Source organism: Furipterus horrens, unplaced genomic scaffold (genome assembly GCF_987537825.1).
Source record: "Furipterus horrens unplaced genomic scaffold, mFurHor1.1.pri manual_scaffold_16, whole genome shotgun sequence".
NCBI classification, from domain to species: domain Eukaryota; kingdom Metazoa; phylum Chordata; class Mammalia; order Chiroptera; family Furipteridae; genus Furipterus; species Furipterus horrens.
In genome coordinates, this window is record NW_028327186.1 from 11,771,054 (window position 1) to 11,782,702 (window position 11,649).

The 11,649-nt window shown below is 51.1% G+C and overlaps 1 protein-coding gene across 1 annotated transcript in view; it reads left to right on the forward strand.

The window, feature by feature from the left end:
- Positions 1-9,533, forward strand: part of SH3GL3 (SH3 domain containing GRB2 like 3, endophilin A3) — a 34,564-nt gene extending 25,031 nt beyond the window's left edge. The window contains exon 9 of the mRNA XM_090263586.1: positions 9,015-9,533. Coding sequence (XP_090119712.1) covers positions 9,015-9,220 — 206 coding nt within the window. The 3' untranslated portion in view covers positions 9,221-9,533. The remainder of the gene's footprint in view (positions 1-9,014) is intronic.
- The last annotated feature ends 2,116 nt before the right edge of the window (positions 9,534-11,649 follow it).

Genomic DNA, 11,649 nt, shown 5'->3' on the forward strand with positions numbered 1-11,649 from the left:
ACACCAGGCCTCCAAGTCAGGAGCGCGCCTGGGGGAGACGGGCCAGCAGCCCGTTAGAGAACATATGTAGATTTAGGTGCAATCTCGTGATTTTTAAATATTGGCAACTAATGCACACAGTGCAAAAAGCAAAGAGCAGCCCCCCCCCACCCTCCCAGAACCCCCCACCAGCTGGTCCCTCTTCCAGAGGCCAGGAGGCCACATTGGATTAAGGCTGTGACTTGTCTTCCCCGGTTCCCTTCACTCAGAAGGGCAGAGGCGGCCGCGGGCCTGCCCCTGGGTGTGGTAGACGGGTCACCTCCCAGGACGTTTCGGTGAAAATCTGCAGTGGCTGCAGAGGCCACCTCAGTATGGCAGGTCCTCCAATAACGTTGCTTTTGTTCAGCATCAGTCATTATAACATTGTTGAGACGTGGTAGAGACTCAGTTCCCGGGGGAAGCGATTAGGCCAGGGTGCAGGGGTTTCATCGCACGTCATTCTGCTTCAAGCCGCAGATCCTGCCGACACCGCTGAGCACTCACTGTCCCCAGCCCAGCTTTGCAACGTGGAGGGCGCAGACCTGGCTGGTTAAACCTGCGGGAGTTGTGGAGGGTGGGCACTGAGGTGAAAACAAAGCACACACTCCCTTGGATAGATTTCCGTGATGAAGCTGGAGTTCCACCGATGGGTCGTTTCAATGAACTGCATCTCCTGTGCAGAACTAGAGGGTTCTTATCTCCTGGAAGGCAGTTCATGACTTTTACTAGATGTAACTTAGTTGTTCCTTGCTGAACTGTCTCCATCAGCTTGCACGGCTCTCACAGAGCACCGTGGACGGAGTGGCTTACACCGTGGGCATTTGCTGCTCACCGTTCGGGGGGCCGGGAAGTCCAAGGTCAAGGTGCCAGCAGATGCGGTGTTCGGTGGGGGCTGACTTCCGGGCTTGCAGGTGGCTGTCTCCTCCTGGGCCCTCCCACGGTGTCACTGTCCCACTGATGGGGGTTCTGCCCTTATGACCTAATCACGTCCCAAAGGCCCCACCTCCAAACTCCACGGCATCGCAGGTTAGGGCTTCAGCGTAGGAGTTTGGGGGTGACACCGATATCCAGTCTGCAGCTTGCATTAACCATGGATTCATACTTCAAGTTTGCAGGTAAGGAAATCAGGACCCAGAGGTGACCCATAACTGGAACCCAGGGATCAGAAGTTTCTCTCCAGTATGTTCTTAGCCATAGCAAAAGATACAATTTTGGCGCTGTGGAATGAAATGGGTTCAGGATTAGACGCCTGTGCTCTGCCTGGGTCAGCGACAGGGAAGGTGTCATCTTTGAAAAATTTTTTTTGCTATATTAGCTTGAGATTTTAAATTGGAACAAAGATAGTCCAGCTGTTGAAGGGCACTAGACCCATCGATGCTTGTTCTAACTTAAGAGGGATGGTGCCTGGCCCAGATTCTGGACCAGAAGAGTAAATGAGAGAATTGCAGTCAGGTTTTTGCCCCGGTGTGCCGGAGAGAAACTCTGTAGTCAGACAGTCACATCTCAGGGTGATCTTGGTGGTCGAACCGAAGCCTCCAAAAGGAGACTTGGGTCCTGCGCCTGACTGGACCGCCAGCTCTCCCGTTATCAGGCCCCTTCCTCTCTGCTCCCCATGGGCCCTGCAGGTGGCAGGGTCCGCAGGAGACACTCAGAACTTCTGGACTTCCAACCGGGAAGTGAGCAGAAGGAGCCCACCTGCCAAGACGGGTGTCACCTGCAGGCCTTGCTGTGGAGCAGGCTTTGAAGTCAGAGGGAGGCCCAGCCCCCGGCTCCATACCACGGGGTCTAGTCTTCACTCCAAGAACGGGAATTATCCCCCCGACCACGCAGGGTTATTCTAAGCATTAAGTCCGCTTGCGTGAATTAGAGGCGCGGGGCGCCCACGGGCCTTGGTTCTGAGTGAGAGCCCGTTGTTCCTCGGCTGTGACAGCAGCTGATCGGTTGTCTGATTTCCCAGCCTACAGCCGCCTGGAGGCAGCAGAGTAGAAAGGCCTGGGGGACTCTTCGGAAGGAGGAAGTGACAGGTCGCAACTGGATCCAAGGGAGGCAAGAAAAAAAAACCTATAAAAAGCGGGAACAAACACTCAGCAGGCTCAGCAGTCTTGGGCATTTGTTAAAAGACAAAGAGGTCAGTAGCTTCCCGGGGAGGCTGTCCCTTGTCCCCTGGTAGGGACTCACATTGGCATCAGGTGTATGGATGACGTCTCTCTCTGTCCCCTCGCCCCCAGCAAGGAAGGGGCATGAGGGGTCTACCTGGCCTTTCTGGGGGGATGCTCTCATCCAATGCCTACAGTGGATGGGATCCCCAACGTCAGGGTCAGCTGAGGCGGAGAGAATTCACTGGGCTCCTTGGGAGGTCTGGTAATAACCCAAGTTCAGGCACCCACAGGAAGGCTGTGGTTTTTAGTGCCCCCTGCCCTGCTGGCCACCCCACCTCTGCCTCCAACTTGGGATGAGAAGGGCCAGCTGGACAGCAGACTCCCGGATCCTGGTCTGCAGTGGAGAGAGAGGGAGGGAGGGAGAGAGAGGAACATCAGTGTGAGAGAGAAACATGCCCAGTGTTGCTGGGTGTGCGAGTGACCCCTGGCATCGGGGACTTGGGGACAAAAAGGTGGGGTGGGGGCGGGAATGCCAAAGAATCAGAGGGGACCCGATACTGCTAGAAACCGGAGGGAGGGCCATGTATTTTAGAGAGAACGTGACTCCCCCGCCCTGGGGGCAGTGACTGATATGCACCTTAACCCCCCTGTGTAGGTTCCCCTCCTCCTTCCTTGTCCCTTGTGGTGCAGACCAGAGCCTGGATGCTAAGTATTTCACAGAGACGCTCCTTTTTCTCAGTTAAAACCACCTTCCTTCTTCAGCGCTTTGCCAAGGAGGACCGCCTTGTCCCCGCCTCTGCTCCCTGGGGGCAGTAGGCCTGGGGGTAAGAGGCACTGAACGCGGGGCTGGGCTTCTGCTACGCGTCTGCGTCCGCAGGCCCAGAGCTCTCGTGGGCGCCGCCTTGCAGAGGTGCCGGGCCAGCTCCTGAGCCCGAGGGACCGCGGCGGCAGAGGGGGTCGCCCTGGGTCGAACTGTCTTTCCTTCCCGAATGAGCCTGGCATGTGCCGGCCCTGCCCCGCGTGTGTCCAGCCCAGTGTGAAAGACCCCCCTGAGGAGTGTAGCCAAGTCTGCCTGGGCGTTGGCATCTCCTCCCTAGGGACGGTGACTTGTCTCTCCTTGGAGGGAAAAGCCACATTGTCACTCAGGTGGGCAGGCACTTCATTTCTCTTTGACTGAACTTGCGGAGGAGCCCCCATTTCGATCAAGGGTGGAAACAGCTTAATCTTTTTTTCCATTTCTAGTTGGCCAAAAAAAAAATTTATATACATGTATCTTTTTTCCATTTCTTCTAATGGTGGAAAAAAATGTAATCTTGCCATTTCAAGGTAACTCCATGTCTCCCAATAGAAAGCGTAGACTATCCATTTATTACCCTGTCAAGTCAGGACGTAACCCGGTCAGTTTGGTTGAAATTCCTTGATCAGGGATGTCGGTTTTTTCCTCAAAAGTTCTCTCCTCCCCACCTCTTCACCCCAAGATGCTGCCTGGGTGCCATGGGGTGTTTACAGGACACCCCGCGGCCAAGTGAGGAGGCTTGTCCTTCTGAGCCTTAACCTTGTCTGCAGCCGAGATGATGCGTCACCTCACGCCTGGGCCCCTGAGTCCAGCCTCTGTTCCAGCGGCCTCCTCTGCGGAGATGCGTTCCCAGTTCATGGGGAACTGGGGGGCTCACTGAGCCCCCCTCTCTCAGTCGGCCCCCGAGCTCCCAGGGGGAAGTGGGGCCTCAAACCCCGTGCCCCCGGGTGGAATTCAGGGAGCGGTCCATCCTTCTTGCCCACCCCCTTCCCTCTCTACGTCCCTCCCCACCTTCATCAAGAGCTTCCATGGCTTCCCTGGATGCAGCCCTTCCCTCTCCGTAGCCATAAAGAAATCTCTACGCTCTGAGTTCTGCAAGCTCTGGTTCCTTGGAACCCAGGGGTCTCTGTGACTCTGTCAAACCTCATAAAAGCCTTTCTGGCTCAGGCACAAAAGCCAGAAAGCCTTGGCTTTCACGGCACTTCCCAGCTGAAATGGTATTAGTTTGGAACTGAAAAGCTAAACATTGACTGCTTTGTTCCTGTGCAGGTTCCAGCCTCTCCCTCAAGTAAGGGGGGCTGCGGCTCCCTGGGTCGGGGCCCCAGATCCGGGATGGCAGAGGCACTGGTGGTATATCAGGGTAGTGTCCTGCGGGGTGTGCCCTCCAGGGCAGCAGCCTGAGTCCTGGTGGGTGCAGATATTGCTGGTGTCCACACCCATGACAGCTGCACCGGGGCCTGGGGCTGCACAGACGTGGCCAGAGAGCCGGGCATTCTGGCCCCAAGGAGTCAGGGAGATCTTGCCCAGGGCTGTCTCCATGTGGTGTTCTCGGGGGCGACGCTGGGTTTCAGGGCCACTTGCTGATGGAGTGTGATAGACCTGTTGGTCTCCTTCCAGTTCTTAGAAAAAATCCAAGTGGGCAGGGTGGCCAGTGCCCCGTGCTTGGAATATGTGAAGGGAGATGTGAGTGATGTGTCGTTTCTCTGATCTGGCCACATGCGTGTGCAGGGAGTGCCCACGCGTGCACATGTGGGTGTTGACATGGATGAGTGCGGGCCCGCTGTGTGTGTGGGGGCTTGTTTTCATCAGTGCAGGTGGCTTCCAGAATGGGAGGGGAAGCTGTGTCAATTGTCCTGGGGTCAGTATGACCCTGTCTAGGTGGCACTTAGTGATGTCATAGATTCCTGTAGGCGGTGACATCAGGAGGGCAGGTCACGGGCTGGGGTCCAGAGCCCTGGGGTCTCATTCTGGCTCCTTTTCAGTAAGAGGTGGGTTCATGGAAGACCCCATGGTGTTTAAGACTGTGCTCCCCAAGACTACCCTGTGGTTTGGCACCATGGGGGTGCATGTCACCTTTGGGGGCCTTAGCAGACTGAGGAGGGGGGACTCCCTCTTCCCAGACACACTCACTCACTCTCGTAACCTACCCTAGAAAGCATTCTATATTCAGAGATTCATAGGCCTGGGTAGCTTGGGGCAATTTTTTTTTTCAAATCTTCAGGTTTGACCCATTTAGAAAATAGAAGAGTTTAATTTGTTTTATAAAATAAAAACGATACCAAAACCTGACCAGAATATTAAAAAGGGACTCATTTCATTTTTACATACAGATGCGAAACACTTAAACAGTAACCAACTCAGCCTAGCTGTATAACACATAAACGAGTGTGGTCTCTGTAAGGCATGCAATAATCATTGCTTCTTTAAGAATCTTATAAGATTAATTTTAGGATTACTCAGGGATATCCAGTTAAAATCAAAATAAGATTTTTGTGGGACTTTTGGCCAAGATAGAGGCGTAGACAGACATGCTGCATCTCCCTCCACAACTAAGAAGGAATACAACTACCTCAAAACTAGAAACAACCAGAAGTTCCAGAAAATCAAACTGCATGGAAGTCGAGCAAACAAAGATATAAAGAAGAAATACTCATCCAGACAGGTAGGAGGGGCAGAGAGGATGCAGTGTGCCGTTAGTGGCAGCGGCGGTAGCAGTGACGGCAGTGGCAGGCCGGCAGAAAGCGCAGTCACATGTTTTAAAAAGTCAGCAGGGACACCTGGGGAGCGTTCCCAGCTCCTCACCAGACCTCGAAGCTCACGGTCCCAGCACTGGAAAAAATCAAGCCTCATTACTTCTGACTGTGCAGACCCATGGGGGTTGGAGTAGAGGCAGAAACTGCTGGTCTCTCAGCAGAGTCCGCTTGTTTAAAGGGCCCCATAGTCCTAGAACATCCGCAGACCCACCCACTCTGGGAACGACAGCCTGTGCAGCAGCTAGAGGGGTGCCAGTCTGGTGCGGAAGTGGGAGGGGTGCCTGGAAAAGGGGCAAGTGCTGGTCAGATGGCATTGTTCCCTCTTGGACCCCTCCCTCACATACAGTGTCAAAACGTGGTGAAACAGGTTGCCCTGTACTGATGAATCCCTAAGGCTCCGCCCCTTACAGCGTAACAGATGCGACAGCGCTACCTGGGACGCAGAGGCAAACACACACAGGAGCCTGTCAGAATGAGGAGACAGAGAAGTATGGCCCAAAAGGGGAAACGGATCAAGGTTCCAGTGGGAGAACTAAGTGATGAGGAGATAGCCAACCTAACAGATGAGGAGATAGCCAACCTAACAGACACAGAATTCAAAACACTGGTGATAAAAATGCTCACAGGCCTGACAGATATGCTTGAGTACGGCAAACACATAAATGAAGAAGTGAAGGCTATGCTAAGTGAAATGCAGGAAAATCCACACAAAACCAATGGTGAAGGGAAGGAAACCAGGGTTCAAATCAATGATTTGGAACATAAGGAAGGAAAAAACAGTCAACCAGTGCAGAACGAGGAAGCAAGAATTGAAAAAAATGAGAAAAACTTCCCATATTTTGCAAAGGAGGTGGACATACAGGTTCGGGAAGCATGGAGGGTCCCGGATGAGCTGGACCCAGAGGGGACCACACCAGGATGCATCATGATTGAGATGCCAAAGGTGAAAGAGAGTCCTGGGAGCCGCAAGAGAGAGGCAGAGAGTTGTCTACAGGGGGGCGCCTATAGGACAATCAGCTGATTTCTCAGAGGACACTTTGCAGGCAGGAAGGGACTGGCAGGCAGTTTTCAGTGTGATGAAAGGCAACCTACAACCAATATTGCTCTATCCAGCAAGGCTATCATTTGGAATGGAAGGGCAGATGAAGTGCTTCCCAGACAAAGTGAAGCTAAAGGAGCTCATCATCACCAAGCCATTATTATATGAAATGTCAAAGGGACTTACTTAAGAAAAAGATCAAAACTATGCACACTAAAATGACAACAAACTCACAACACTCAACAACTGAATCTAAAAAATAAAAACAAAATCCAACTAAGCAAATGAGAATAGGAACAGAATCACAGGTATGGGGATCATTTGAAGGGTTATCAGCTGGGAGAGGGGAGGGGGAGAAATGGGGAAATGGTGCAGGGACTAAGAAGCACAACTGGTTGGTACAAAATAGACAGGGGGATGTTAAGAATAATATAGGAGAGGGTGAAGCCAAAGAATTATATGCATGACCTGTGGACATGAACTAAGGGGGGTGGGATTCCTGGAGGGAAGGGGGTTACTGGGCAGAGGGGAGCAAAGGGGAAGGAAATGGAACTACTGTAACAACATAATTAATAAAATATACCTAAAAAAAAACAACAAAAAAAGATTTTTATGTGTGGGGGGGAACTTGAAAGGTTGCTGCTGAAATTTACCTGGTTGAATGATTTTGTGAACATAGGAAACTTTGAACTAGAAGCATAATGAGGAGGAACTTGCTTTACTAGTTGTTAACATTTATTTTAAGGCCAGAGTATGTTAAACGATACGGGAGTTGCCGAAATGGATCAGTGAAACAAACTAGAAAAATCTTAAAATAGATCCAACTGCTCATGATAATTGAATATATAAAAAAGATAAAAGTATTTGAAGGCAGTGGAGAAAGAACAGCTTATTTAATAAAATGTGTGGTGAAAAATACTGAAACATTATTAAAATAAATGATACCTGTATTTGCCAAATTCCACATAGATGAAAAGAAGAGCGTTCATATGAAAAATTAAATTTAAAGACTGTGATAAATTTAGTTGAACATTAATGTATAAACGTGGAAGAGAAGCCATGAATGAAACGTGTGATCAATCTGACGGGTTATGCTGTTAAAAATTTCCGTCTGTGCCAGAAACCAGAACCACCTTCCTGAAAACAAAATGAAAAAACCAGACGATAAGCTGGTAATCATGGTTGGACGGATAAAGGCTTGATATTTACAGGATCACAGGGGCTTCTAAAGCTTTGCATGGAAAGAATGCTAGAAAAATAAATTGATAATAAATATGAAAAGTCTTGGAAACCTGCATGTCCCGTGACCAGCACAGTCCTTTCTAGAAGTTCACCCTCAGGAATGAATCGTACACGTTTGTGAATACATGTATGCGAAGGTGTTTTTCACAGTTATCTATGAAAGCGAGGGAAAACAAAAGGAAGAAATAGGAAGGAAGGCAGAGGGAGAAAGAGGAAGGAAGGGAGGGAGGAGGAGAGGGTTCTCTAATATCCAACAGGACATTGATAAAGACATTATGTTTTAGTTACGTATAGTTGACAACAGTCAGTAATGAAAAGCAACCTGAGGAGACGGTCACTGTAATATATAGGAAGAGTCTTTGATGGAAACAACTGTGTAAGAACACACACAGGTATGATCGCGAAGCTACCTGGACGTTTCTAGGCCAGAAAGTGAGTTTAACGTTAGTTATGCCTGGGCTAGTGGGTTATAGCTGACTTTTCCTAACTTTGCATGTTTTTGCTCTTCTCTCTCTCTCTCTCTCTTTTTTTTTTTTTTTTTTTTTTACCATTACTGTGTTTTTGTTTTGAAATTGAAAAATAAATTATTTTTAAAAATGTGGCTCTGAGAACTTCTGGGTTAGTACAATAACCCAAGGAGGTCAGGCAGGTGTGTAAATGCTCCAGCGCCTGGTCACCAGCTCTGGGGAGCTGTCCCCGAGCGCCGGGCCTTTCCCACTCCTTCTCCCTGAGCTGGAGTCACCGGAGCGATTCCACCGCATCTCTGTCCTCTCCTTGTTTTACCCGTAATGTCCAGTCTCCGCAGAGACGGTCTCAGCCCCCAGAGGGCACGGGCTGGGCCTTGCAGTTCCCGGTGTCCCTGGGCTGGGGGAGCTGAAGAGAGACGCCCTGGGCCGGGAGGTCAGGAGGGGACAGGTGGGATAGCTGAGGAGGACAGAGGCCACAGGCCAGCCCCGGGGGGCTGGCGGAGCTGCAGTCCTGGTCCCACCCAGCCCCACACCCGCCATCTCTCCGTGGGTAACCCGCATGCTAACGCGTGCTTTTCTGTCTCCGTGCGGTGCGGACAGGCTCACGCGCGTCCCTGGACCAGCCCTGCTGCCGCGGCCTCTACGACTTTGAGCCGGAAAACCAAGGAGAATTAGGATTTAAAGAAGGGGACGTCATTACGTTAACGAACCAGATAGACGAGAACTGGTATGAAGGGACGCTGCGCGGGGAGTCCGGCTTCTTCCCCATTAACTATGTTGACGTGATTGTGCCTTTACCTCAGTAGACGTGTGACTCGGGCTCCGGGCCGGTGCTCGTAACTCTGATCAATTCCCACCCTGTTCTCCCCCACGTGACGTCCTTGCTCTGTGACCAGCTTAATGACTTTTGTACGTGTGTTCCCTTTATAACGTATTTTATATCAAGTTAATTTGTATAAATGACTTTCTTGTCGTAGCTCCATGACGATAGAGTTTTCTTTTTTTGCTTATTGCTCTAAAAACACACGAGTGCTTTCGGTAGCTGAAAATAAATCACGCCCGTTGCAGTTACGTCAGTGAATTGCCAAAGGCAAGACAAGAAATACTGAATACGCTCTTTCTTGATGTGACGGACGGTAGCGGGTCATTTGCCTGTGTCGTGTTCTTGCTGACCTTGAATAGCCCAATAAACGCGACCCTCTGTTGGCAAATGGCCTTGGTTGTTCTTAACGTTCAGCTGATTTTGAAGCACAGGGTTCCGGCTGCACACTCCTCTGCCCCGCGGCTGAGCAGGGGCCACAGCAGGGACGCCTGGCTGCGTGCCCCGACCTCATCAGTGGGCCCCCGAGTGGGCCTTCCCTCTGCACCTGACTCAGACACAGCGCGCCCTCCTGCCCACTGGTGATAGAAGGCCGTCCCAGGCCCTGTCGAGGTGATCTGTAAAACAACGTCACTCACGCCTCCCTCCAGCTCCACCCAGAGCAGACGTGACGATCTGATTCCTGGGTATAGAGGGAGGCGTGTGTGTCAAGGAGGGGCCCCCTCCCTTCTGACCCTCGATTGGGCCTGTCTGCTGAGAGTCATGTTCTGAATCCCTCCTGGCCCTGCTGTGCACTTAGAGACAAAGACCCTGCCCTGTGGGTGGGGTCCGGGGCGCTCCAGGCCTCCTGTGACTGGCTGGGTGAGTAGCATTGATTGTGGGGTTTAGCATGAGGTGGCCCTGAGAGCTGAGCTACACTCCCCAATACAGCCTTCTCCAATAATAAGATGGGTGTGGTTTCCCTATTTCTCACCTTTTGTCTTATCACTTGGGTCTTAATTGGGCTTCTTTCTTTCTTTTTAAAAAGATTTTATTTATTTATTTTTAGAGATGGGGGAAGGAACAGAGAAAGAGAAGGAGAGAAACATCTCACGCGGCCCCCACCTGGGGACCTGGCCCACCGTCACCCAGGCACGTGCCCTGACTGGGAATCGAACCAGTGACCCTTGGGTTTGTGGACAAGTGCTCAATCCACTGAGCCACACCAGCTAGCACGGTCTTCTTCTTGACAGGGTCAAAGGGGGTGGTTCACATGGCACAGCCCTCTTCCCTTATCCTGGGGGCCATTGTTGCCATAGCTACAGCTGCATCTTGACCCTCAGAGTCTCAGTTGTGGGGTGACTCCCTTCCCCACTTTCCAGCATTAATACAGAAATTTCTTTCATCTCCATTTAGTGATTTCAGTGGGGAATGGGCGGCTTGAAGGAACCATTTGAGCTCAGATCACCTTCTTGGAGCAGAAGTCTTACCCGACCTGGAGTTTTTAAAAATCTCATCTCCTCCTTCCTTATGTGTGCCTGGCAGAACACGGGACGTTTTGTTCTCAGTTCGCCTGACCCCATGCATGGATGTGGTAATATTTGTTTCATGATGTCTTTTGGTTTCTTTGTTAGTTTTTAAAAACAACAATAAAAATACCCTGCTCTGGCCCCTGTTTCACGAAGTAGCATTTAGCAATTTCATGGGAAATGCCGAGCAAGCCCCACTCTTGCTTTGATGGTAAACCAGCCAGGCTGGGGCTGTGTCAGGCTGGCCTCGGAGGCCTCAGGGCCTCTGGGTGTGTCTTTCAGGCTGACGCTCATACTGGAAGAGCAAGGACCAGAGCTGAGGACACATCACGGGGCCGAAGCCTCTGAGCCATAGGAGCCAATAATGTGGACGTCAAAAGTGGGTCACAGTCATGGCTTCTGAGTTTTGTTTTTTAAGAAAAAGACCTTCGATGTTTTCACTGTTCAGGGGGAATTATATTACATGCCCATTATAGAACATTTAGAAATGCCTTTTCTGATCAACAGAAGTATGGGTAGAGGGTGGATGGATGGGTAGTGAGTTGTTTTTATCCACACTACCAATTCCCGTGGCATCGTATGCTGACAAGTCCCCAAACTAAATGTCCAGCCCAGGTGATCTTCCCAATCCTAGCCCCACAGGCGTTTCCAACTCAAAACGTCCCAGGTGAAGCCATCCCCTCGACACTGCCCCTCCCACCCAACACGCTCCTCCTCCTCTTAACGTTTGCACATCAGTGAAGGACCCTGATGGCCACCACGCTGGCCCGCATCAGAAACTAGGGCGCCAGCCTTGACTCGCCTCTCTCCCTCCTTTGGGTCATTCCCAAAGTCTAATCAACGCGTCCTCTCTCCCAACTTTCGAATCTGTCTTTCCCTTTTATTCCCATGACCACCGATGCAGGAT